At 41.0% G+C, this 22,446-nt stretch overlaps 3 protein-coding genes across 4 annotated transcripts in view; all 3 read right to left on the bottom strand.

Moving 5' to 3' along the window:
• LOC128816255 (neural-cadherin-like) overlaps window positions 1-2,373 on the bottom strand; it is a 54,612-nt gene extending 52,239 nt beyond the window's left edge. The window contains exon 1 of the mRNA XM_053993720.1: window positions 2,317-2,373. The gene's annotated coding sequence lies outside the window, so the exon portion shown is untranslated. The remainder of the gene's footprint in view (window positions 1-2,316) is intronic.
• Window positions 2,198-3,782, bottom strand: LOC128808978 (protocadherin-16-like). Its single transcript, XM_053980700.1, has one exon. It carries the CDS (start codon window positions 3,341-3,343, stop codon window positions 2,198-2,200), a length of 1,146 nt encoding a protein of 381 aa, XP_053836675.1. The 5' UTR covers window positions 3,344-3,782.
• Window positions 3,783-6,910: 3,128 nt separating this feature from the next.
• Window positions 6,911-22,446, bottom strand: part of DPY19L4 (dpy-19 like 4) — a 33,722-nt gene continuing 18,186 nt past the window's right edge. For both annotated transcript variants that reach the window (XM_053980556.1, XM_053980548.1), the window contains exons 14-19: window positions 21,579-21,699; window positions 20,133-20,189; window positions 17,716-17,798; window positions 15,870-16,002; window positions 15,281-15,439; window positions 6,911-12,943 (exon numbers count right to left, since the gene is read on the bottom strand). In XM_053980556.1, the coding sequence (XP_053836531.1) occupies window positions 12,779-12,943; window positions 15,281-15,439; window positions 15,870-16,002; window positions 17,716-17,798; window positions 20,133-20,189; window positions 21,579-21,699 (718 nt within the window). In that variant the 3' untranslated portion in view covers window positions 6,911-12,778. The remainder of the gene's footprint in view (window positions 12,944-15,280; window positions 15,440-15,869; window positions 16,003-17,715; window positions 17,799-20,132; window positions 20,190-21,578; window positions 21,700-22,446) is intronic.

Genomic DNA, 22,446 nt, shown 5'->3' with positions numbered 1-22,446 from the left:
CAGTCCACGTACCACGTGTGTATTCAATGGGAGAACAGCTGTGTTTTCACAGTGCCTGCTACAGGGTCCCCACAAAACAGATGGCAGCCTCCTCCCTATCACTGCTGTGTTTACTACTGAGCAACTGGGAAGATTCAGAAGGTTATTGTACTCTGTACTCAGTTTATTTCAGTATTTCAACTGCACACAGAAATACCTTGTCTTCCTAGGGCTACTGCTGCAGGAAACACTGCTCTAAGTTACTATCTGACATACTGTTTAATTTTTTAAAAGCTTATTTTTTAAAAAGCTGTTCTTTTCTTGAAAAAAAAAAAAAGGCAAATGCATTCAAACCCCAAGACACACACTTCCCTGGAGAAGAAGCACCTGTGAAATGCCTAAGTCCATTCATGTCTTTTACATAAGAGATAGCAATTAATAAAGGTCTGATAGCTTTGTTTTTCAATTAAAGAGATTATTAAAAGTTTGGCACATGTTCCATAATATTGATTGCTTTGTGAGTGATTTTTAATTACATTTAGTAAGAGACATGAGGAGAAATGAGGAGCAGACCAAAGTCAATTCTGTTTGACTTTTGACAGTCCACCAGGTCTCTTCAGATAAAAAACATGGATGCTCACATCCTTTCACCATTTCACCATACTGTTGTAAAATAAGCAGACAGAAAAATATCCCAAGTTTGTTGCTGTACGAAGTTATGAGAGAGTTTTGATTTTCAAAGTAGCTTAAAGGAGTGACTAAATGACCTTGTCCCATTTGATCATTGAATTCCTTTCTCCCTGAGGCTCATCTGTTGTCAATACATTATTAGCGCACAGACAGTGGTAAAAACATGCTGTGCACCACCAGATTGGAGAGGACAACACAACCATATGCTGAACACTGTTCACAAGGTTATTTTCTTTCATTGTAAATTAGCGAGACAGTCAAGCTGTGTGTCCCATTTCCAACTCCATCTTTAGCTCGAATGAGAAGTTCTACTTTAAACATCAGGCGATTTGTTTAAAGTTAGTAGCTGGGAATACTATGCAGAGTTTTTCTAATGTTAAATGTTTGTCACTTGCATAACACCTCCCATTCCTGCAAGAGTAAGTTTCTCAGGCAGGCAGCTCTGGACTCGCAGACTGCACACAGCAGTCTGGTAAAAATCACAGCCCCCAGCATGCTTCTACACATTTGTTTTCCTCCCAGCTCTATGTTTCACATTTCCTGAGCACTAGACTCATTGATGTAAATTGATAAATGTTCCCTCGTTTAGTTGCAAGCATTGAAGAAAAAAGACAAGCAAACAATACAAAACAAACCCAGGCAAATGGTAACTAGTTACATTATTAGTGACCTGAGCTGCACTTACAAATGCACTCTAAATCTTACTCTAAGATGAAAGTAACACATGGAAAGGATGGCTCTTGCAACCATAACGCAACTTAAGCTTAATGTGGTTTAAGAAGTTTATCAAGTCTAGCCATTCTCTTTGCTGTCTTATTAGGAAAACCATACACAACAGTATATGAGCTCTTGACATGCTATAACTACAATATCTCCATTTAGTTCTCTACACCAACTCCTAGGATTCCTGATTCAGATTTTTCTTTTTCTTGTCCTAGGCTCGTTGACATCTATTTTGTAACGAGTCCTTTCCCTTCCCGTGCGCAGCTCTGCCAGTGCTGTGGCTGACTCCCGGCATCATTGGGTGCGGTTCAGGGAGCCGGCGCAGCGGGATCCCCCAGCGCGGTGGGCTGCAGCTGCAGGTCTGTAAGTGCCCACACCCAGGACAGCGTCCCCTCTTCCCAGCTCCTTCCAGCAGGACCAGAGCGACAGGAGAGGCTCCCTGCTAACTGCCCCCACTATGAAACAATCTATCTATTGTGGCGTGGTCCCTTCTTCACCGGGTCCTAATTGCATGTTAACCCCTGAGCAGAGACCTCCGTTCCCACAAAAGTGAGCCTACTGTGACAACAATTCCTTACAAGACAACATAACCAAAACACCATTCCCTACTGTTTCCAGCTGCTCCTTCAAAGGCAGGAGGCAGAAGTTCTGCGGGCGGTACCGGGGAAGAGCCGGCACATTCCCACGTCCCCACCGAGCTCCCACAGCCGGGGGGCAGCTCCCGCAGCCGCCTGCGGTTCTCCGCGCCCCACGGAGGGCAGCTTCATCTCCTCGAATGGCAAATGCCCGGCACGGCCGTGCCTGGTCAGCATCCCCCTCCTTCGGGGCAGCCCTTCTGCGGCCATCCCGACCCACTCGGGGCAGCACCGCGGAGAGAACCGACCCCATCCCGGCCACTCTCCCCGTCCCCTCCCGGACCGCTACCTCCTCCGCCGCCGCGGTGCACCTTGACCAGCACCTCCGCCCGGCCGCCCGCTCGCAGCTCACGCCGCAGGTAGAGCCGCCCCGACGTCCTGTCGACCCCCACGGGGGTGGCACCGGGAGAGGCCAGCTCGAACCAGCCGCCCGCCGCCCGGTCTCGGCTCCTCGGGACGGTGAAGACGGTGTCGCCCACCCGCGCCCCGGGGGGCAGGCGGGCCGTGTAGCGCCGGGCACCGGGCCCCGGCGGCCGCTCGGGCGGCGGCTGCAGCGAGCGCGGCTCCCGCCGCCGCCCCGCGCCGTCCGCCGCCCCCCGCCCGCGCACGGCCAGGCGCAGGCACCGCGCGGGGCTGCGCAGCGGCCGCGGCCGCCCGTGGTCCAGGGCCGCCACGCAGAGGCGGAGCCGGCGCAGCCCCAGCAGCGAGCCCACGGTCAGCACCTGCCCGCTGCGGGGCACCACGAAGAGCAGGCGGCTGCCGGCGCCCGGCGGCCAGGGGCGGTAGGTGAGGCGCGCGTTGGCGCCCTCGTCGCCGTCCGAGGCGCGGAGCCGGGCCACCTCCGTGCCCAGCGGGACCAGCTCGTCCACCTCCAGCGGCCTCGCCGGCGGCAGCCGCGGCCGGTGGTCGTTGCGGTCCAGGACCCGGACCCGCAGCAGCGCCTCCCGGGGAGACCGTCCCGGCCGCCGCCGCAGCCGGAGCCCGTACTCGGGCTGCGTCTCTCGGTCCAGGGGCTCGGCGGTGCGGAGAAGCAGCAGCCCCCCGCCGCCGCCCGGCCGCCGCTGCAGGGAGAAGCGGGAGGCGCCGTCGCCTTCCAGCGCCCATTCCCCGGCCGGCTCCCCGGGGCCCAGCAGCCTCCGCAGCGGCACCCGCAAACCCCGCACCCGCGTCCCCGCCGGGCTGTTCTCGGGCACCTGCCCGGCGAAGCGCAGCAGGCGGGGGGAGCCACCGCACCCCGGCCCCGCCGCCCCGCCGAGCAGCGGCAGCAGCAGCAGGACCGGGAGCAGCCCGCAGCCGCTCCGCCGCGCCCTGCCCATCCCGCCGAGCGGAGCGCAGCCCGGCTCTGCACCGCTCCCGCCGCGGGCACACACGGCACGGGCAGCCCTGGCCCGTCCCGCGGCCACTCACGGCCGTGGGCGGGGACGGACCGAGCCCGCCCCGCGTGGTCGAGCGGGCATCCCGCCCGTGGCAAAGCGCACAACACTGAGGTGCAAATTCCTCACCTTCCCCTATTCCGTGGCAAAGCGCACAATGTTGCTTGGCAAATTCCTCTTCTTCCCCCAATTCACATTGCCCGTGAGGGTCATCTGTGAATGATCTCTCCCTGTCCCTGTTTTGACTCGTGAACTTTTTGCTGGATTCTATCCTCTGTCCAGTTACAGAGGAGAGTGACAGAGAAGCTTTGGTGGGTGCCTGGCATTCAACCGGTGTCAAACCAACACATAAATCCGGCTGCTCCCTCCGGGTCTTCTGCAAGCTGAGCGGACACAGGATGAACTACACTTTTTTTTGGGGGGGGGGGGGGCGCGGGGGTGACTTGGGGAAAATGGGCAAATCTCCCCCCGCCCCGTCTCCTGAGCCTGTATGAAAAAATCCACCCAGCCAAGCTACAAGAACTACCATAAAAGAAACAGAGGAAAAAACCACTATTGCATAAAGGAGAGTGGACCTTGGGACACTTGAATCATAAGAGTAGTTGTCACCCAGCAGATATGCTTCTCTATTATAAGCTGGGTTTGTCTTGGAAGTACAGCCTCTCAGAAGTACACATTCAGGTTGCTGCTCCTTCAGGAAAGATGCAATATTTTTGGGACAAGAATAGTGTGTGCTGTTGTTGAGAGCAAGACTGAAATGGTCTTTCTGAATATACTAAGCAAACGAATCAGTCCCACTAAATATACATAAAACAACCTGGGCATGGAATTCATTGTTCCATTGATCCGTGGAAGTGTGAATACAAGCCAGACACTCCAGTGTCAATCACTGCTCATCAAATCAAACAGTACTCATTTTCTCATTGCTCCAAGCATGAGTTCCCAGCAGCTTCTTCCTGTTAATAAACAAGAACAAGAGTATCTCCTTTCACATAGTGATGGTAACAGCTCAGGAACAGCCTTCTGCGGAGTCTTCACATGCAGCTGGTCAAACTGTGTTAGGTGTTGTTCCATCAGAAATGCTCCCTCTTCCTGCTTCGAACAGGCTCGCTAGTTTTACCAGAAGGTTGTTAGGAAGGCAGGGGTGTTTGTTGCCAGCTGTGTTGTAACTTCAGAGGTGACATATCTAGGCTGGAAGTGAAGCTCTGCTCAAGAAATCCAGAATCCATTTCACTTGTCTTTAGTCAAATATTACATGCAACAGTCAAAGGTGACAACCAGCTGCTAGACCTGCCCCTGTGCCACCTGGGGAATTACCAGTTTTAAGGAGAGGTAATTGTTGGGAGATCACATCCCATTATTACCAGCTGTCAACCTTCATTTTTTACCCCCTGAAGGTGAAGAGATGATAGCTTCTAAAATGTGCCACAATGCAAGATTTCAGACTGGGAAGGCAAAAAGTAAAACTAAACAGTTTTACAGAATGGTTTACCAATAACAGCATGAAAGTAACCATCCAGATCCATGCCTAGTTAATGCGCTGTAGCAAGATTTGAGTATGCTATGGTTGCTCTTTGTGCCCTAATTCCTTCCTTCACAAAGCCACTAGAAGGCTCATTAATTTAAAACATTTAATGAGCTAGCCAGACCATGCAAACAAGCATTCAGTTTAGGACAAGCTTAGGTCTGTATGGAGACACAGCACAGCATTCCCTCTTCTGAAGTGTGTTGCATCCTTACACAATTTTCAAGAAGGAAGTTAAATCCTCTGAAAATCAAGTTCCCATTTCTAGCCTACATTACAGGGCACACTACATTTTCTATTCTCTTCTATTCAAGCACTTAGAAATATAGTTTCCCCTACAGCCTGTGAAGATATAAATTACATTTTATTTACAGTATTCCCTCCCACCTATGAATTCATGTATTTCTAATACATAAACACAGCATTTTGGTGATGGAAAAATCAGGCTTTTCCTACATGCCACTCCCACTGCCAGAATTTAGGGCATACCTCACAGAGAAGAACCAGAGCCAAGCTCACCTTGTGGATACTCACTAGCACAACTGTGTTATTTTCGACACCCAATTATGCAAAACCTGTGTGACAGCAAAACAAAGGTACAGATATTTGTGGCCATAGATCCTACCCTACCATTTAAAGAGATGCAAACACACTTGAGTCTAGCCATGTTTTCCAAAGGAACTTGTCTGTTCCTGCAAAACTGAAGCAGAATCCACAGAGACTGATCCAGTGTTAATCCAAGAGGAGACTTTTCAGTAAAAAAAGTGGAGATGGCTCTTGTCTTCGACAGGAAACAACATAGACAAGAAGTAAATACATATAATTAAGTTCCTTAGATATTGTTTAAACCAACACAGATTATCTTCAGGATACTGTCAGCTTCTACTGCCGAAGTGAAATTTAGTGAAATTTAGTTTTAGGGTTCTTCTTAAGCAAAGCTGATCTAGTGAACTGAGTACTGTGAACTGCACCCACTAAATCTACGTACTGCCATTCTGCCAAAACATCAGCAAGCCCAACACCTTCCTCTGGCCCTCCCTCGCAGCTGGGACAAGCCCCTGGAATGCAGCCAGCAGTTTGGACTACAGCTCAGATTGTCATAAAATGGGCCAGCTTGGGAGGAGAGAAAAAGGAAAAAAACAAGGAAAAAAGAAAGGAACAGCATTTATCTATGTGCTAACAATGCTGAAATAAATTAAAATGACCGTGTTTCAGAACTGCATGTGTTTCAGAAAGTGGTTATTGTGATGAAACTAAAACCAGGCTTTTATGATTTTTTTATGGTTTTAACATACCTAAAATTGCATAAATGGTTTAGTCACTTCTGCTGCAGTAATTTTGTCTTACTGCCCAGAACTGAAGTCAGATCAGCCATGGAAATCACAGGTGCACCCAGCAGCTACTCTGGGGAGACCACAGCCTCTGTGCTCGGGGTCTCACGGGGTGTAACGTGAGCCAGTGAAGAATGGAGCTGCATTCTTACCTGTCCTTTTTCAACTTGCTTCAGAGGGGAGAATAGCTTAAGGCATCACTTTACATTCAACCTCACCTTACAGAATATTCTGGTATTTATTGCAGTTTAAAAATAAAGTCAGTCTTAACATGCTTTGGGTCTTTCCATTACCAGTCAGTACAGCACCAGCAGGAGTCACGGCTTGACAGCAGACAGTACAGTGTAACTGTGAAACAGAAGAAATTCCAAGGCATTGTAAAGCTGTTCAAGGTTCTGAAAGTAAATGTACTGATGGTGTATTAGAACCTACTGAATAGCTCTGTAGCACTCAGGACTGTTTAATGTTTGTATATTCTATATATGCAGTTTAATCCATAACAAGATGCATCCCATCACCATTAAAAAACACCCATGACATTTATTACCTAAGCAACCTGAAAGCATACAGGAGTTGAAGTATGATAGGCTGGGTCACTGCAAAAATTGGAAAATCTGGGAAACTAGGTCCTACAAACAGATTCCAGAACCACTATTTAGGTGGAAAATAATCCAAACCAACTTTTACCTAACACCTCTGAATCACTGATTATAAACAGAATATATATTTTGTACACAGATACAGACTCACAAAAAACACCTATTTATAGACATATACCAATACAAATTCTATTACATGTAATAGAATGTTCTCTGTTTCACAGCTAGTAACCACAGTCAGCTTTGCATAAAGGCATAGGAGAGTACACAGATATCAACATGAATTTCATGCTGCCAGGAAGCTCCATTCCCCTTTGAGCTAAGCAACCACAAAGCCTGGTTGCTTGAATGGCTAAACTTGGATACTTCAACATCAGCTCATTTCCTGACTTGCCTAAAACAAAGCAGTCTGATAAATGCTCAAACTCAGAATCACTATAAATTAAAGAGGTAAATACGTAATTTTTTTCAGGTGCTAAATGATCTGGTTTTGGAGAAGTGCTCTGTAGGGTATTTACACTGTCTTTAGAATTTAACTAAAAAACAAACAAGCAAAAAAAAAAATAAAGATTTTGTATCATTACATGCTAAATTATTACAAAGTGATCTGCATTCAAAGATTCCTACTAATAATATTGTCTAAAACAATAGAGGGCTCCAAAATATGTAATCATGATCTATAAAAATTCAAGGCAGATAATACATTAGTAGATTTTAAAAAATTAAATCAGTAAGCACTTAACATTGCATAGCACTTTATTTCCAGGTGACATGCTTGCTGTAGTAAGATTTTAGGGAGAGTCACAGAGTTCAATAGTTCCATATGAAGCAGCTCACATTTTGCTGTTCATCCTCACACAAGTATGTCTCAACAGGCAGCCACAGTCAGCACAACATATGGATCCAGTCTGAGCAGGCTGCTTGTCCTCAGGAGTTGCAAGACTGTTTATGCTGCCTGTCAAGACAGACTTTTGAGCCATGCTGCACAGTCTTCCCTTGAGTTCTCAAAGGATAAAATGGTTTGTGTCCCAAACAATCCATACTTTCTGGACTTGGCTTTTATTAATTTTTTTTTACAGAAAAAAATTTGTTACAAGAGAAAAATATTTCCTATGTATACATTATTTTGATAAAAAACTGTCCAAGACAACAAACAGGATAAAAGGAATTGTATTCCTTAGACTTGTTATTAAATAGCTGCACATAGATAAGCCCACATGCCACATACATTACTGCTGAACATCACTGTTAACAAGTAAAACACCACCAATAATTCCTCTCCATTACTGAAGTAAACAAGTTTGAATCTTTAAAAGGCATTAAACTTTCTGTCCCATCAAATAAATAGGTAACCTTAAACATCACTTGAAAGGCAGAAATACATACATTTAACTGTGCTGGAACAAAAATGAAATCTCACTGCCAGATTAATTACATTAAACCACTGCTGAGGTACAAAACAATTCAGAAGACCTTTAGGCATCACTAGCTCTGCATTTGGCATAGAGTGCAGCAACATAATGGTGTTTGATTTTTAGCTGTACCGATGAAGTAGAAAAGATTTAAGATAACACACAAGGCATGTCTTAGAATTCCCACATTTCCCTCTCTAAAGTTAGGTTTTAAAAAGAGTATTAAAGCATGATTATGCAGATTTATGTTGAGGTATTATTTCACAGGAAATATTGCTTGTGTTGAAATAAAGTTCTGTTTCTCTTTCATCTCCAAACCCACAGTACTCCAGAGTCCACCTGCCCATCAATATTTACCAGACTTACAGATTCAATCACCATTAGTGATAAGAGAAGTTCCTCATTCTATCTCCAAAACACAATAGTAAAACAGACACCTGTAAATGCAAACACCTCATGTGTGCACATGCTCACACATTCACAAGCACAGCCTACACCTTCTCCTGTTAGAGTTTTGGTTGAAGGACAGGTTACATGAAGTTTTAAGAAGTATTTGTAGGGATTGTATGCCTTACAATCCCTACAGCCTCATCTTGCAATTCCTTTTCATGTGAATTGCATGGAAATGCTGATGGAACGTCACAAGGTCTGGACAGTTGAAGATGACTTAGTGAAAATAAGGTGGTAAGAACAAGACTTGGTCCCTAGCCTCTACCTTTCAGTATATAGTAATGCCACCAGAGCAAATAGTTGGACAAATTTTCAATGCCTGTGAAACCTTTTGGCCCTCTTTCTTCCACATTTGTGTATCTTTGCCTTATTCCCCACCCCCACAGAAAATGTATTTAAGATCGTGTTGCATTAAATTGTATTTCCATTTACTTTGGAAGAAATGAAATCAATGTTTTTTTAAATAATATGAATAGAAGTTTATCTTCAGAAATGCCTTTCCTTAGTCTCAAGCATCTCCTGTCAAATCTGAGTTCAAGTATGTGGTAATTCAGGAAGTGAAAGAGCATTTTTTTAAGATTAAGACAAAACTGTGTATGTTTAGCTGTGGATTGGTCAAACTTTGATTCACAAGTCTAAGGATAACAGGTGGGTGCCTGAAAATACTATACTAATTTATTTTTTCAAGGTAATTTTTTTGCATTTACTAAGATCAAGTATATCAGAAAGTGGAAATGTGAAGGAGGAAATAAGCCAGCAGAATAGTCACACAAATTGCTATTCAAATTCTCATTCTTCCCAGTGAACAGCTGTTAGATGGCTGAAACACATCCCAGCTGCACCACTTGGGCATCCTCAGAGGCTGGCATATTAAGACACAAAAGAAATTCTAGAAATCAGAGGGACAGGAATTTTAAAAAAAAATCTTCACAAAAATAAACATGAATTGAGGTTTTTGTTTGTTTAATAAAATCTTGCAAGGCACATGTTTCAACTGAATTGCAACATCTACAGCAAAGCAGATCAAAATTCATAAAACTTTCCTACAACCATTTCAGGGAGTTAAACCTGTGATCTGGTTGAAAACCAAGCCAGGGCTGTCTGCACAAGACTGGTACCCTATTGTTGTCCCACTAAGGGAGATCACTGGAACTTATTATTTTTCACAGAAGCTGGAGATTAGACAGTATTTTTGCTAGTCCATGGCTGGATAAGAAATTAATTCACTTTCTTCGTAAGATATGATTCTTCACTCATTTTAATTATGCCTTTTTTAGAGGAACAATCACAATGTTCTCCCAAATAAAAGGCTCCTTCTGTTACTTAAGGCTGCTGTGCCAATGGTGCTGCAATATAATTTTCTCTAATATAAAAAGCAAGGTAAAAATCTTAAATGATTCTCCTACAGCAGAATCAATTGAAGTATCAAGAATAAATCTTAAAAACTATGACAAAACTCATAACAGTAACTATGTCACAGATCAAATAAAGTTCAACTCGTTCATTTAAACATGTATAAAGGCCAATGTGCTACAATACAGTTTTGTTTAGATGTGTGGGTGGCCTCATTTGTGGTTTTCTTAATATGTGTGCTCTACATGTATGTGTTCAAACAATGTTCTACATGGTAACACACACAACATTGCAGTAAAACACAACAGGCAGCCAAGGATAGTTGAATGTTACATCTCAGCATGGCAGTCTAAGGCATGAAGCCAGAAGTTCTGTAACTTCATCTACCCAAGTACTGTTGTAACCCTGAAGTTTGCACCTGCAATGCCTTATTGCTGATATGAAGTGATATTCATGAATTACTAACTTCAAGATATTAAGTGACCAACACACAGACATGTAATTCCTTGACCGTGATTCAAACAAACCTAAATTGGAAAAGGAACTGTAAACTTACTTCCAAATATTACATCTATAGCCACACATACAGAGGGGGTTCCTGCAGGCCTGCCATAGCTCAAGTTAATACACAAGCTTCTGTTGGTACACAGTAATTGAGCAGTCTGAAATAGCCCAGTGCAGTAAAACATGCACTTGTACACAAGCAAATACATGCAGCCTGCACTCCAGCAGACGCACAGATACACATTATTCCCAACATGATGCCTGTATGCCCAGAAAGGATATTTACTTATAACTTGTAACTCAGTTATATGGATAAATGTTTCTCTCAGTGACAACATCCCATATATTCAATGGATTTATCTGAATGTTGGTTTCAAATAAAATACATAATTTAACATTTTGCCAAGACTCATAGGCCTAAAAATATAACTGAAAGTAAAAAACAGATTACAGACACGTTGGCTTTTACAACAATACAGCTTTTTTCTTTTAAATCACTCCAAAAGTGATAACAAGGTTTAAAAAATCTCAGCACTACGTGTCAGTGTAAAATAAGCAAGTGTATCTGCATAGAGCAGAGAAGAATCATGCACATACAACAACATGCTGCAGTTCCTAATAATTTCAGAGTTAAAATCTCTGATTTGCAGTAAGGATTGTTTTGCAGCTTCCACTTGCAGAATGATTTGCAGATTTTTCAGCTGAGGGTTCATCCTCTTTTGCCAGATCCTTCATTAAGGACATCTGGGCTCCAAAGAATCATTCTCACGTGCCTGACAGACTGGTCTCTGGGCCAGGTGTTATGTTAATTTGTAACTGCAGGTAACTCCTAAGGGGTGAGCAACTTCTTCCAAAACTCAGTTCTGGCTTTTTGTCCAGTTATATCTACATTAAGCAACGCTAGTGTTACCTTTTACTGGAGTTTCCATTCTCAACACTAGGATTAAGCCCAGAGTTGTAATCAAAACATCATTCATTTTCTTTCTTTTCTGAAAGTCTATCAGCCAGCAACAAACAGGATGAACAGATAACTTGTTAAGAAAAGGAGTTGTAAAGAGGAGCATATAACAAATTTTAGAGGGAAAGCAAAACTGCAGAGTACTTTGCCAAATTTTCAAAGATCTATGTATTTGCATAATTGATATAAAAATAGCTATGAACACCTGTACCATTATTTATTAATGGTGGTGATTATAGTGTTTTAAATGACAGCTATGGCACTATCTTAATATAGCTATTGCATAATAAGTTGAAATGAAATGAGTATCACCCATCCGCCCACACATACACACACACGTACCAGCACACACACAGGGGGTGAAACTGAAGTGCAGAAGTCTCAGTAGCAAACCTGGTTGTCCTGCTACACTTGCCTGAAAACAAGTATGGCATACTGTGGTATACTGGCCCATTCTGGTGGCTGCTAAGAAAGACACACTTATGCGTACACACATAAACACTTAAGTGTGGAGAAATGCTGAAGACAAGTTCTTTCCAAACTGAAGATCTGAGCTTGTTGGCTCCTATTGCTAGGTCTAATTCCTAGCATTTCCACCAACATGTCTCTGTAGATAACAGAGACAACAATATAGAGATCAGTGCTTTAATCTATGGAAGTGTTGTTTAAGTAAAATCTTCCTTATTTGATTTATACAACCTATATAGCTACACATAAGATGTATAAATGTGTGTTTGAGAAACAGAGAAATGTTTACCATGGAAGACAGGAAGAATTAAAACAAAAGAAACTCCAAACTAAAAATCCAAACACTTACTTGAAAAGACTTGGGATAGCGATTGCTTTCTTGCTAAAAATTAAAAGCTATATGACTTAAACAAGCTCTTTATATCATTTTTCTGTATTTACTGAAGTCTACGCATATCAACTCTCTAACACTAAAGTTAGAAATCTCATTTACATGAAGATTAACATGATTTATAATGGGAAAAAAAATGTAAAAACATGGAAGACTGTAGCACATTGTAGAGACTGTAAAACTGATAAATGTTCCCATTTCCTTCAAGGACAAGTATATGTGTCAGCTGATCTATTGATCAAAGAATTTCAGTTTGGCAGAATAAAGTTGTCAGTACACTGCATGTGTGCACATCTATCTGCAAAAATAGACTTCCTTGCTCAAAAGGAACTTTTCCAACTGAAATTCATTCACTATCAATCCTTAGGAAGAAGCTTGCATGCTTTTTCAGGACTGGAAGGATATCACAGTGTTGATTCTATATACAAAGTAGGATCTATTCCAGTATACTCGAGTGAAATAATTCACATATGGAGAATAGTTCATTTTGATTTCATGACAAAATCGTCCATATTTTGAGTAGGCATAGTTGTCACCTTCCTCACAAACCACCTGTCAGAAAGAAAAAGACCTAATTACAGAACTGAAGATAAATGGTTACAGCATGTAATTCTGTACATTTAATTAACTTTTGTATTCTGTAAATTTCATTTATGCTAGGTATTTAATTTCCACATTGTACAGTTCCAATAAACTGAAAACACATTCCTGTTATTTGTTTAACCACCAAAAAAAGCCTTTGTGAATTAATCCCTTTGTCAAGGTAGCAGACATTAAAACCAGAGTACTTCATTCATACTATAAAGAACAACAGCACTGGAAATTATGCACATGCCCCATTTACCCAGTAGTTCAAACCTGACCTGCACAGGGCATACCAGTATGAAGGAAACTAAAATCTCAATTACCTTTCCCAGGCCAAGTAAGTTTGACATAACTAATGGACCAAAGACACACACACAGATCTCCCTACAAATTCCAACCAATTGACTTGGAAACAATCTGTGCATTTTAGCATCTACTGTCTGATATCGCTGAAGAAATCCCTTAATTATTCCTTTTGATGCTACAAATTTACATGGTTTTAAAAAAATGTTGTAGGACAAACTCATGAAGAAAAATCTACCAGTGGCTTCCAAACACAAAGATAATTGCCCTGAGCTACAGTCCTTCAGCAACACACTGCTGGAAAACATTTGTCTTTCCCTATCAGTAAACCTATGCTCTCAGCCAGTGTCAGAAACAAGATATTGGACTAGGACTACAGGATGTAGCACGAGCAATAAAGTAGTACTGATCTTCTTAAACACAGCAATTCAAAACACATCCACAGACCTGTCAACACATTGTCTGTCCACTGTCTCACCTACTTTGGGAGTAAGTAAATGCTGCATTGCAGTCTCCAAATACATATGCATTAGCTTCCACTACTTTGCAGTATCTTGATAATCTTCCAATATGACTTAAACAATTTTTGTTAGCAAGCAAACTGGGAGATTTGTTCAAAGCTTCCTGAGACAATACACTTTATTAACTTTCCAGAACAATCTATGTCAGTTTTCTGAAAAAAAAACACCAATATACCCAAACCAATCACTCCCCCCCAAGACAACAGCAACAACAAAAAACACAACAAAAAACACAAGGATTATCAAGCTCATGTGTGAGAGAGAAGCATACAGGATGCATGGAGATGAGAGATGCAGGGGTATGAGGGCATGGAATCCTGAAATTGTGGTTAAGTGCTCCAGTGGAGAGCCTAAGTGTGAAGGAAAAACAGGAACTTACTCATGCAAACACAGATCTGAGAATAAACTGAGAGGTAACGTGCAGATTAACAACCATGGAGGTTATTCAGACACACACACTTAGTTATGGTACAGTATATTGAATATATCCTGGAATAATCACAGCATGCATGATTTTAGCAGCAAGACAAGGAAAGAAATGATAGATTTCAGCAACGGTAAGAAGTTAGTAGAAAAATGGAGAAAATATCCCTCAAGGATAAAGTAGTTATGAAACCGAGAAGTGAAACTGACACCAGCTGTAGATTCCTGGGGAAATATAGAGTAATCCCCTAATAACATACCACTCCTATATTGCTTAGAGGTGACTCCCTCTTTCCTGTTGACCTGAGAATAAGCAACGAAACTCTAAGCGAGTTTGAGGCCACTCCCTGCCTTTCTAAAACCAAAATTTTTGCTAGATTTCCAGGAAGCCAATGAACAAGTGGCAGTGAGATCACCTTATAAACCCCACCTTACTCCCTACTTAAGCGGCAAGAGGAGCACTACCAACATCCAGAGACAGAACATGTCAATGACTGAAGCAGCATTCATGGTGCAGTTTATTCAACCAATCTTTCTAGCAGATGTGGTTTAAACTAACTGTTGGTGTGCTGACCCATCTGCAAGGCTGAACTGAATAAACTTGCACCCTCATCAGAACCAAACAGTCTGTACTGAACTAAATGGCAGGCTAGTCCTCATCTCCAGAGTTTTAGAAGAACTGAGTTTATCCATTTTAGGATTTCTTCTTCAAAGCCAGTAAAGAATGCCTTCTGTGGCAGGACTTCACTGCTTTTGTAATAACCTATTCAGGTGTCAGTCTTGAACATTTACATATAGTTAAACGGTATTTAATGATTGTCAGAAAAGCAGCACAGCTAGATACTCATGTGTTAGGAGGGATTAGGGCAGTTAACAGTACTAGGTAAGATTACAAGTTTAAGAAACAGACAATCCAAAACTTAACTGATCACCTTTAAAACTTGACTTTTGTCTACATGTCAATTATAATAGGAAAAATAAGACCAGCATTATAAGATTTATTTTCAATTTAATTATTTATGCATCCAAGTATTCATTTCTTCTCACCAATACTTACATGACCATTAGCAATATCCAACAGATCTTTAACTCTACATCCTCTTACAGGTCCCACTTCATTGCAAATTGAATCTTCAATAACCAGGAAGTTGGCTTTGTAAGATGTGAGTATCTTATAAATATCCTCTGCTGACCTCTTTGAATAGATCTGATAAATCTATAAATTAAGAAAACATGTTCATGCAATGCAAAAATCAGTGATACCTTAAATACTGGGACACACACACCCCCCAACAATGACCTGTCTGCAATGACAAACTATATGTACACATCAAGCTATAAAAAGTTTGGTTCTGAAATCTCCAAAACAGTGAGGCAATGGCCAGCTGAAAGGGAAGTATTTATCTCTGATGATGGCAAGTTCTCATCTTACATTCAAGTGGCCTGAAAAGTCTTCAGAAATAATATTTTGATTATTTGTTTCTGTGCAGAGTGAAGCACTAATAATCTACTTGATAATCCCTTCTATGTCCGCTGGACTCCTATGTCCTCCTCCCTTCTAATACATTTGATTTTTTTGCATTACATTTGGGTGAAGAGGAAGACAGTTCCTGTGAGATGCCACATTTATGGAATTGGATACTCACATTCTCATTTCTTTTCAGAAGATCATCATCATTATACAAAGGCAAGCTCGACACCATCCATCCTGTACAGAGCTTAATCACACCCATGAGCTGTGGGCTGCCTGCAAACACAGCAGCCACAGGAGCCTGGCGTCTGCAAAAGCAACACCAACATGCACTCTGAGTACTGGATGCACTCATCAAAACAACTTTATATACTGTGGCATCTGTTAGGGTGCTGCAGAATGGAGTAGGTGAAGGTATCGCTGGGGGTCTCGTTACAATTGGTGATGGTGTTGCTGTGGCAGTACTTTCCCTGCCAGGGAAAGCGCAGACCTGCAGCAATATGGAGCTTGAAAGGAGAGGTTCCTGCTGGGGCAAGGGCTGATGGCTGTTCTCCCCTCCTTGCAATCCACCAAGCACCATTCAGAGTGGTCCTGGAATGGATCCAAGTTCTGCTTTTCTGAATGGTTGCCAACTTGTGACAAAACAAGCTTGGGTGAGAGGGTAGGTAGAAGGAGAAACAACATGATGTTATCTTGTGAGGGAATGATTTGTGATTGTTGTAACTTGATCTCTATTATGTATTTCATATGTAATCTCTGATTATGTATTTCATCGTGTATGAAAAAATAATGTCAGCATACATAATACATAATGTCTACAGTAATCATGTTTCTGGATTTGGTATAATTTTTTGACTATTTGTATTTCTGTATATGTGAAAGAAAACAGTCATTGTCACACTTTATTAGACTTTGACAACTTCTGCAGAGACAATTCAAATTAAATTCGTATTGAGAAAATATACTGTAATTATGACATTGAATTAAAATTTTAATGTGAATAGCTAAGTATATCCATAAGAAAAAAAAATCTTTATTTTCTTTAAAAATGAGAACAGCTGCTACAGATAAGGGTAGTCAAATGGCTCGTAGCTGAGTGAATCTCAATTAAATTCACCATGATTAATTATATACTTGAAGTATATGCAGACTAACATAAAACATTAGGTACTTGGCATTATTCCACTTGCTGCCTTGAAGAGCTACAGCAGTGACAAACAACATACACTACTACAAAACAAGAAGAAATTGGCTGGAACACTAATTACCAGCCTTGCCTTTTGCGAAGACGAACAGGTTGACATTAAAGACTACATAAATACAGAAAGCAATATTCTAAGAAATACAGTTAAAGCTAAGTTATCTGAACACAAGGGATCTAATTTTCAGAAAAGCACAGTTCCTAATGATAGAATTTGAAGTTAAATTAAATGAGACAGAATGCAATTCTGAAACTTTTGGTGGTAATAAAACTAAATCTATGAAAATGACTTGGTACTAGCTGTGTATATGTTCAGTACCAGCTGTATAACATAGCTCCATACTTGCTGTGGTCAAAGGGCAAGTCTGGTAACACATACTCCTCTCCATGTATCCTGACAAAAGTCTCTAGATCCTCACATTCATTTCATTTTATTGGCTCAGGCACATAACATTTCAGGGTGTTTGTCCACCTCTGACATTACAATCCACATCAATCCTGTAATCTAATGAAATGTCAGCATGCAAAGAAGCAAGATCTAAGATCCTGCTGAGATCTCCACCTCTATCTGGAAACTAGGTCTGCAATGACATTAAACATGTCTTGCTTGTGTGTTTCAGGATCATCTTTTGTAATCCATGATAAACTCCTGTTTCTTTTCATGGGAACAATACCAAGCTTAAAATATAAAACTTCTTTCCCCATGCATCACTGAATGACAAGGTAAAACCCAGCTTGATAGAGGTAGCTCCATAAACTGCTGAGATAAAAATACCCTTACAAAAAGCAGTAAAATAGAAATGTTGGACTTCATGCTTACTTTATCCATGTCATAAGTTCTACTGTATCAGGATCATAGAATTCTTGCAGTTCTGTAAGTTCTGTCATTATTCTAGGGAAAAACTGATGGAAATGTTTTTGGTTACTTACAGTTTAAAAATTATCTATAGAGCATCTCATTACATTAAGACCTATGTGACACAACAGAAATGGGTTTCAACAGTTTTCTCCCCTGTCTGGTACCTTTCCTTGAATATTTTACAAAACTCAGCTTACATTTACATACCTGACAGCAGGAGACCCTCTCCAAAATAAGTATGTTAAACAGAAGTTCTCATCTCTCTCTATTTCATTAGAATACTTGTAATTAAAAATAAATAAACAAATAGCAGCAACAACATTCAAGTGGCCTTAAATGTATCAAAACCATAGTTCAGGTGGTCATATGCAAATATCTATAAATAAGGGCACTGAACCAAGAAGATGATAAATCTTTAATGATAAACCTGCTTGAGCAGGAAGGATTCAACTGTTGTGACTTGATGGAAAGGTGTTATGCAAGCAAGACAGGAGAGAAGAAATTTCCTAGAAGAGCCCTGGTAATGTGCCCAGACTTGCTTCTGACTTCAATCACTGCAGTGAAGAAGAGCACATTACATCATGTGAAGTGGGGTATCTCAGTTTATGCTCTTGAAAAACATTTGGGGAAAAGGCGGGATTCCGTGAGATAGAATGCCACCGCTTTCAAACCAGCCAGATTGCAACCCTGCATCATGGCTTCCCTACCCTGTCAAATTTGAGGTCCTTCTTTATTAAGATTGGAGATTTTATAAGTCCTTGAGCCATTTGGTGCATTTATCTGAAAAAGCCATGGCTGGCCAACCTTGAGGGGCTGGAACAGGTACATGCTGTTGTAAATGCTAAGTGAAAGTTACTGGATGTCAGCTATTTTGGAAAAGAATGAAGTTTACAGGTTCTGCCAGATTAAAGAGACAGCTTACTTTGGGACAGCCACAGTGAACAGACAGAAGTGGGAGCCTGCTTTCAACTGAGGCCTTTCCACCTCCATTACCTGGACAACTCAGCTGTCAAGTAGCAGCAGTCTACAAGCAGCATAAGAGCAGCTGCCATAGGTTTGTGTCAGGGACAAACAGCACTGCTGTTACACATACACTGGAACCACTCCCAGAACAGAGGGATGGAAAGAGGAACTGCTACTCCCACCCCAAGGAGAACCTGCTTCTCTCATCAATCACAGCATCTGGAAAAACCTAGTTAGAGGAGGGACTATGCCAGACACAGTCAGAAGGCAGCCAAGCAAAAAGATGCTGAGCTATACACTCAGCCTTTTATAGCCATGGTAACAGATTAGGAATCTCAAGGCATTTTTGCTGCTCTGTTACTTCTAGTCAACATTCCCAACCTCAAGGATGAGTTATGAACCTGGAGAGCAAACTGTTCACCACTGCTTAAAAGCAGAAGCTGGATCAGCAATGGATGAAGCCCTCTAGAGTCCAAAACCCCACACTGCTTCCATTAAAACAATCTGGAAAGGAATTACTTGGTTAACTAAACTAGTTTCCTCTATTGTAATAGATTTCGTAACTCTTTTGAGCAACTCTAGCTTTTTTTACAGACAGTATCTATTGCTCCATCAAAAACATGTAAAAAGTCAAGCTACAAGAGAAAATTTGGTTGCAATGTAAGACAGATGTTACAAAATCTGTTAACTGTTGGGCAAGACCAGCTTCTATATATGAATTCTCAGACTATCCAAACTATTTTAAAGCTGTGCCAGTATAGCAGAGGATTACACTTTATGAGACTTTTCACATATTTTTTGCACTCACTCACAAGAGCTTAAAAAATAATTTCCAAATACTCTACCCCAAGTCTGTCTGTGACTTGCAATAAAGAACTAAGTATTCATTTTAAACATGGAAACATCTGTGGCTTTTCTTCCCTGTATTGTAGTAGGTACATACCTCGACACAATGGTCTGCACAAAGAATTTAACTCCATTATAATTTGATGGGAGCTTTTCAAACAGTTTATTTGCATATAGCCTCCTGTAATTTTACTTCCTCTAACTTTACTCCTTTTCACTAAAACTAAAATTGAGACAACACAGTTTACAATATCCTGAGTTTTCATTTGGCAGTATTTTCTTTGTTGAGTCAGTTTATACATCCTAAGCTTAACAGCTGAATATAATAAAGTCTTCATTTAAATTTAATTACAATAAGTAATAGTTAAAAAATTAAATTGTCAAATACCTTATACTGGAAAAAAGTGAAGATTTTTTTTTTTTAAATGAAACATATTTTCAGTGGATGACAGCTTCAATTTCATCACATATACTTAATTTCACTGAGTACATTTCATTATATTTGCTCATCATTTTGACTCATATTGTGCCTACATACAAAGAAAACTACACAAAGGTACTTTTCTTACCTCTTTCCACAAGCTGAATCCAATTATAGTGGGAACTGCCATACTCAGAATAAGAGCCTGGAAAGTACATGTTAGAGAAAATGGATTATGCACCATTCTCCAGCATTGAAGTGTCTGTTGATTCTGCTCATACAGTGAGCAATATTTATGTCTGAAACCTTAGAGCGACAGTAGGTGAAACTTTGTGGCTTTCTACCAGGCAAAAAACCTTCCTCAAACAAGAATTTGCTTAATGTAGCACAGAATGCTTCATTTGACTCACAAAAACTTTACCATCAATTTTTGGGACAGTTAATTACTACTTAAGTAACAATGATTCCATGTGCACATACGTAGGGAACAGAAGGTAAACACCTCACATTCAAATGCTGTGAGAAAGGAAAAATCCCAAGCATTTCAAACCTTTGATCTTGTTCAGATTAGCATTATTGATATGCAAGACTCAGCAACCCATCTCTCAGCATACCATCATTCTAGCTAATACAATTTTTGCTTTGCAAGAAGGAGCAAATAGCTTCTATAGTACAGAAAACATGGACACAAGGCATTCCTTTGATAGTAAGCTACTAACACATCTACTCTGTTAATAGTAAAAAAGCAGGTCTACATTACAGAAAACATGAAGTATGTAAAAGGATGTGCTTACCATGTACCTGAACATATTGTTACTCCTTGACTAAAAGAACACAGTGAATGTTTCTGATATAGCAGTGTATGGTATTTTCACAGGAGTATAATATATTTATTCCTATAAGCCTCTTGAATTTAGGGCAAGCAATATTCTATCCCTATTTTATTAATAAAACCAATGCACAAAGCTGCTAAAAATTACACAAAGCAACTCTTGTCATATGGAGAATAAAACTAGGGTTGGAAGCAGGAGAGTTGTTTGCTCTGTAACACAAGCTTATCTTCAGTCACAACACTTCTCTATAATGGCCATACATGAACAAATCTTATACAAATTTGACTTACCATTTCTTATGAAGCAGTTTTACTCTTAGCAGTTAAATTCACCTTAGTACACCATTTTAAGACCCATTTCTCAGTGAAACAAAGCTTATGCCTTCCCTGTGCACCAGTATTTTTTCTCCTGCATTCCTCCTAAAAAGTGCATGACCTTCTTGACCAATTCCAACTAGGTATGACAGAGAGACAGAGGTCTCAAACATTTGTTAAAAGAAATTGAGAAGAGTGAAAGGGAGATGAAGACAGCTCTGCTGTTTATGAGAAAAGATTGTAGTGTGAACACAACTTTATCACCAGGTACCAGAGAAAAAGTGATACTAAGAACAAAAGACAGAAAAAGCAGACCATATGCAATCCACTGCTCACAGAACAACCTGTTGTTTTCATGGGTTCTTTCAGGGGTCTTAGGTACTTGTTGTTTGCAAAGCTATATGCTTGCTAGCTGTATGTCCCAAGACTTTGGCAACAGCAACTCACCAGCAGTATTGGGTGCACAGCTTTCAGTCGAAGCCACTTGAAAAGCGTCATCCAAAGTTCAGGAGAACACACACCAAATGCAGCAAGCATACAAACATAAGGTGTCCATAGATATTTCATTCTGAAAAACACTGCAATAACTTAGTTGGGACCCTGTGTATGCCTCTGTACTCAAACTACTATAAAGACATTCTGATTTATTGCTTATGTCAAATACAGTCTGAATGTTCAAGCAATCTGAGGTTAACTTTGATGGTACTGGAGGGTAAACCAAGGAAATCTCTAGCAGAAGAGCTTGCACCTGATTATCTGCTGTGAGATGGAGGAGCAAGATCCAAGGTAAAAGATGACAAATCCTTCACAGAGTTCAGGGGAGGATGAAAGAAAAACAAAGAGAATAGTAAAGTCACTTGGCTGGTTTTCCAGCCAAGAAGGGATAAAAAGCAGCTATTCAGCAAAGCTGTATAGACAATGCACTATAAGGGACTTCCTGAAGAAAGGAAAAGAAAATATTTAATTAACTCTTAAGGGTAGACCAGTCAACTTAGAAAAACCACAGGATAGCACAACAGTCTGCTCACTTTAAGCAATGTTTGTGAATATTCAGATTTTAGGATGAGGAGCCTAATAAAAGCACAAGCCTGGCATCTTCAAGCTGATTAAGCTGAGAAACAAGATTAGAACAATAACGTCTTCCAAACATCAGCTTCTCTGGCTTTAAGGACTAACACAATACTTTTGAAATTAGTTCTGCTACTGCTTTAACGTGTTAAGCAAAGGTACGCTTTGTGGTAGCCTACACACAAGAAGAAGAATGAGGAATCTTCCACATCCTAATAATCCAGCACTATTCTGTTCATCAAAACAC

The sequence above is a fragment of the Vidua macroura genome, chromosome 1 (genome assembly GCF_024509145.1).
Source record: "Vidua macroura isolate BioBank_ID:100142 chromosome 1, ASM2450914v1, whole genome shotgun sequence".
NCBI classification, from domain to species: Eukaryota; Metazoa; Chordata; class Aves; order Passeriformes; family Viduidae; genus Vidua; species Vidua macroura.
This window is presented reverse-complemented; position numbering and strand designations above follow the sequence as displayed.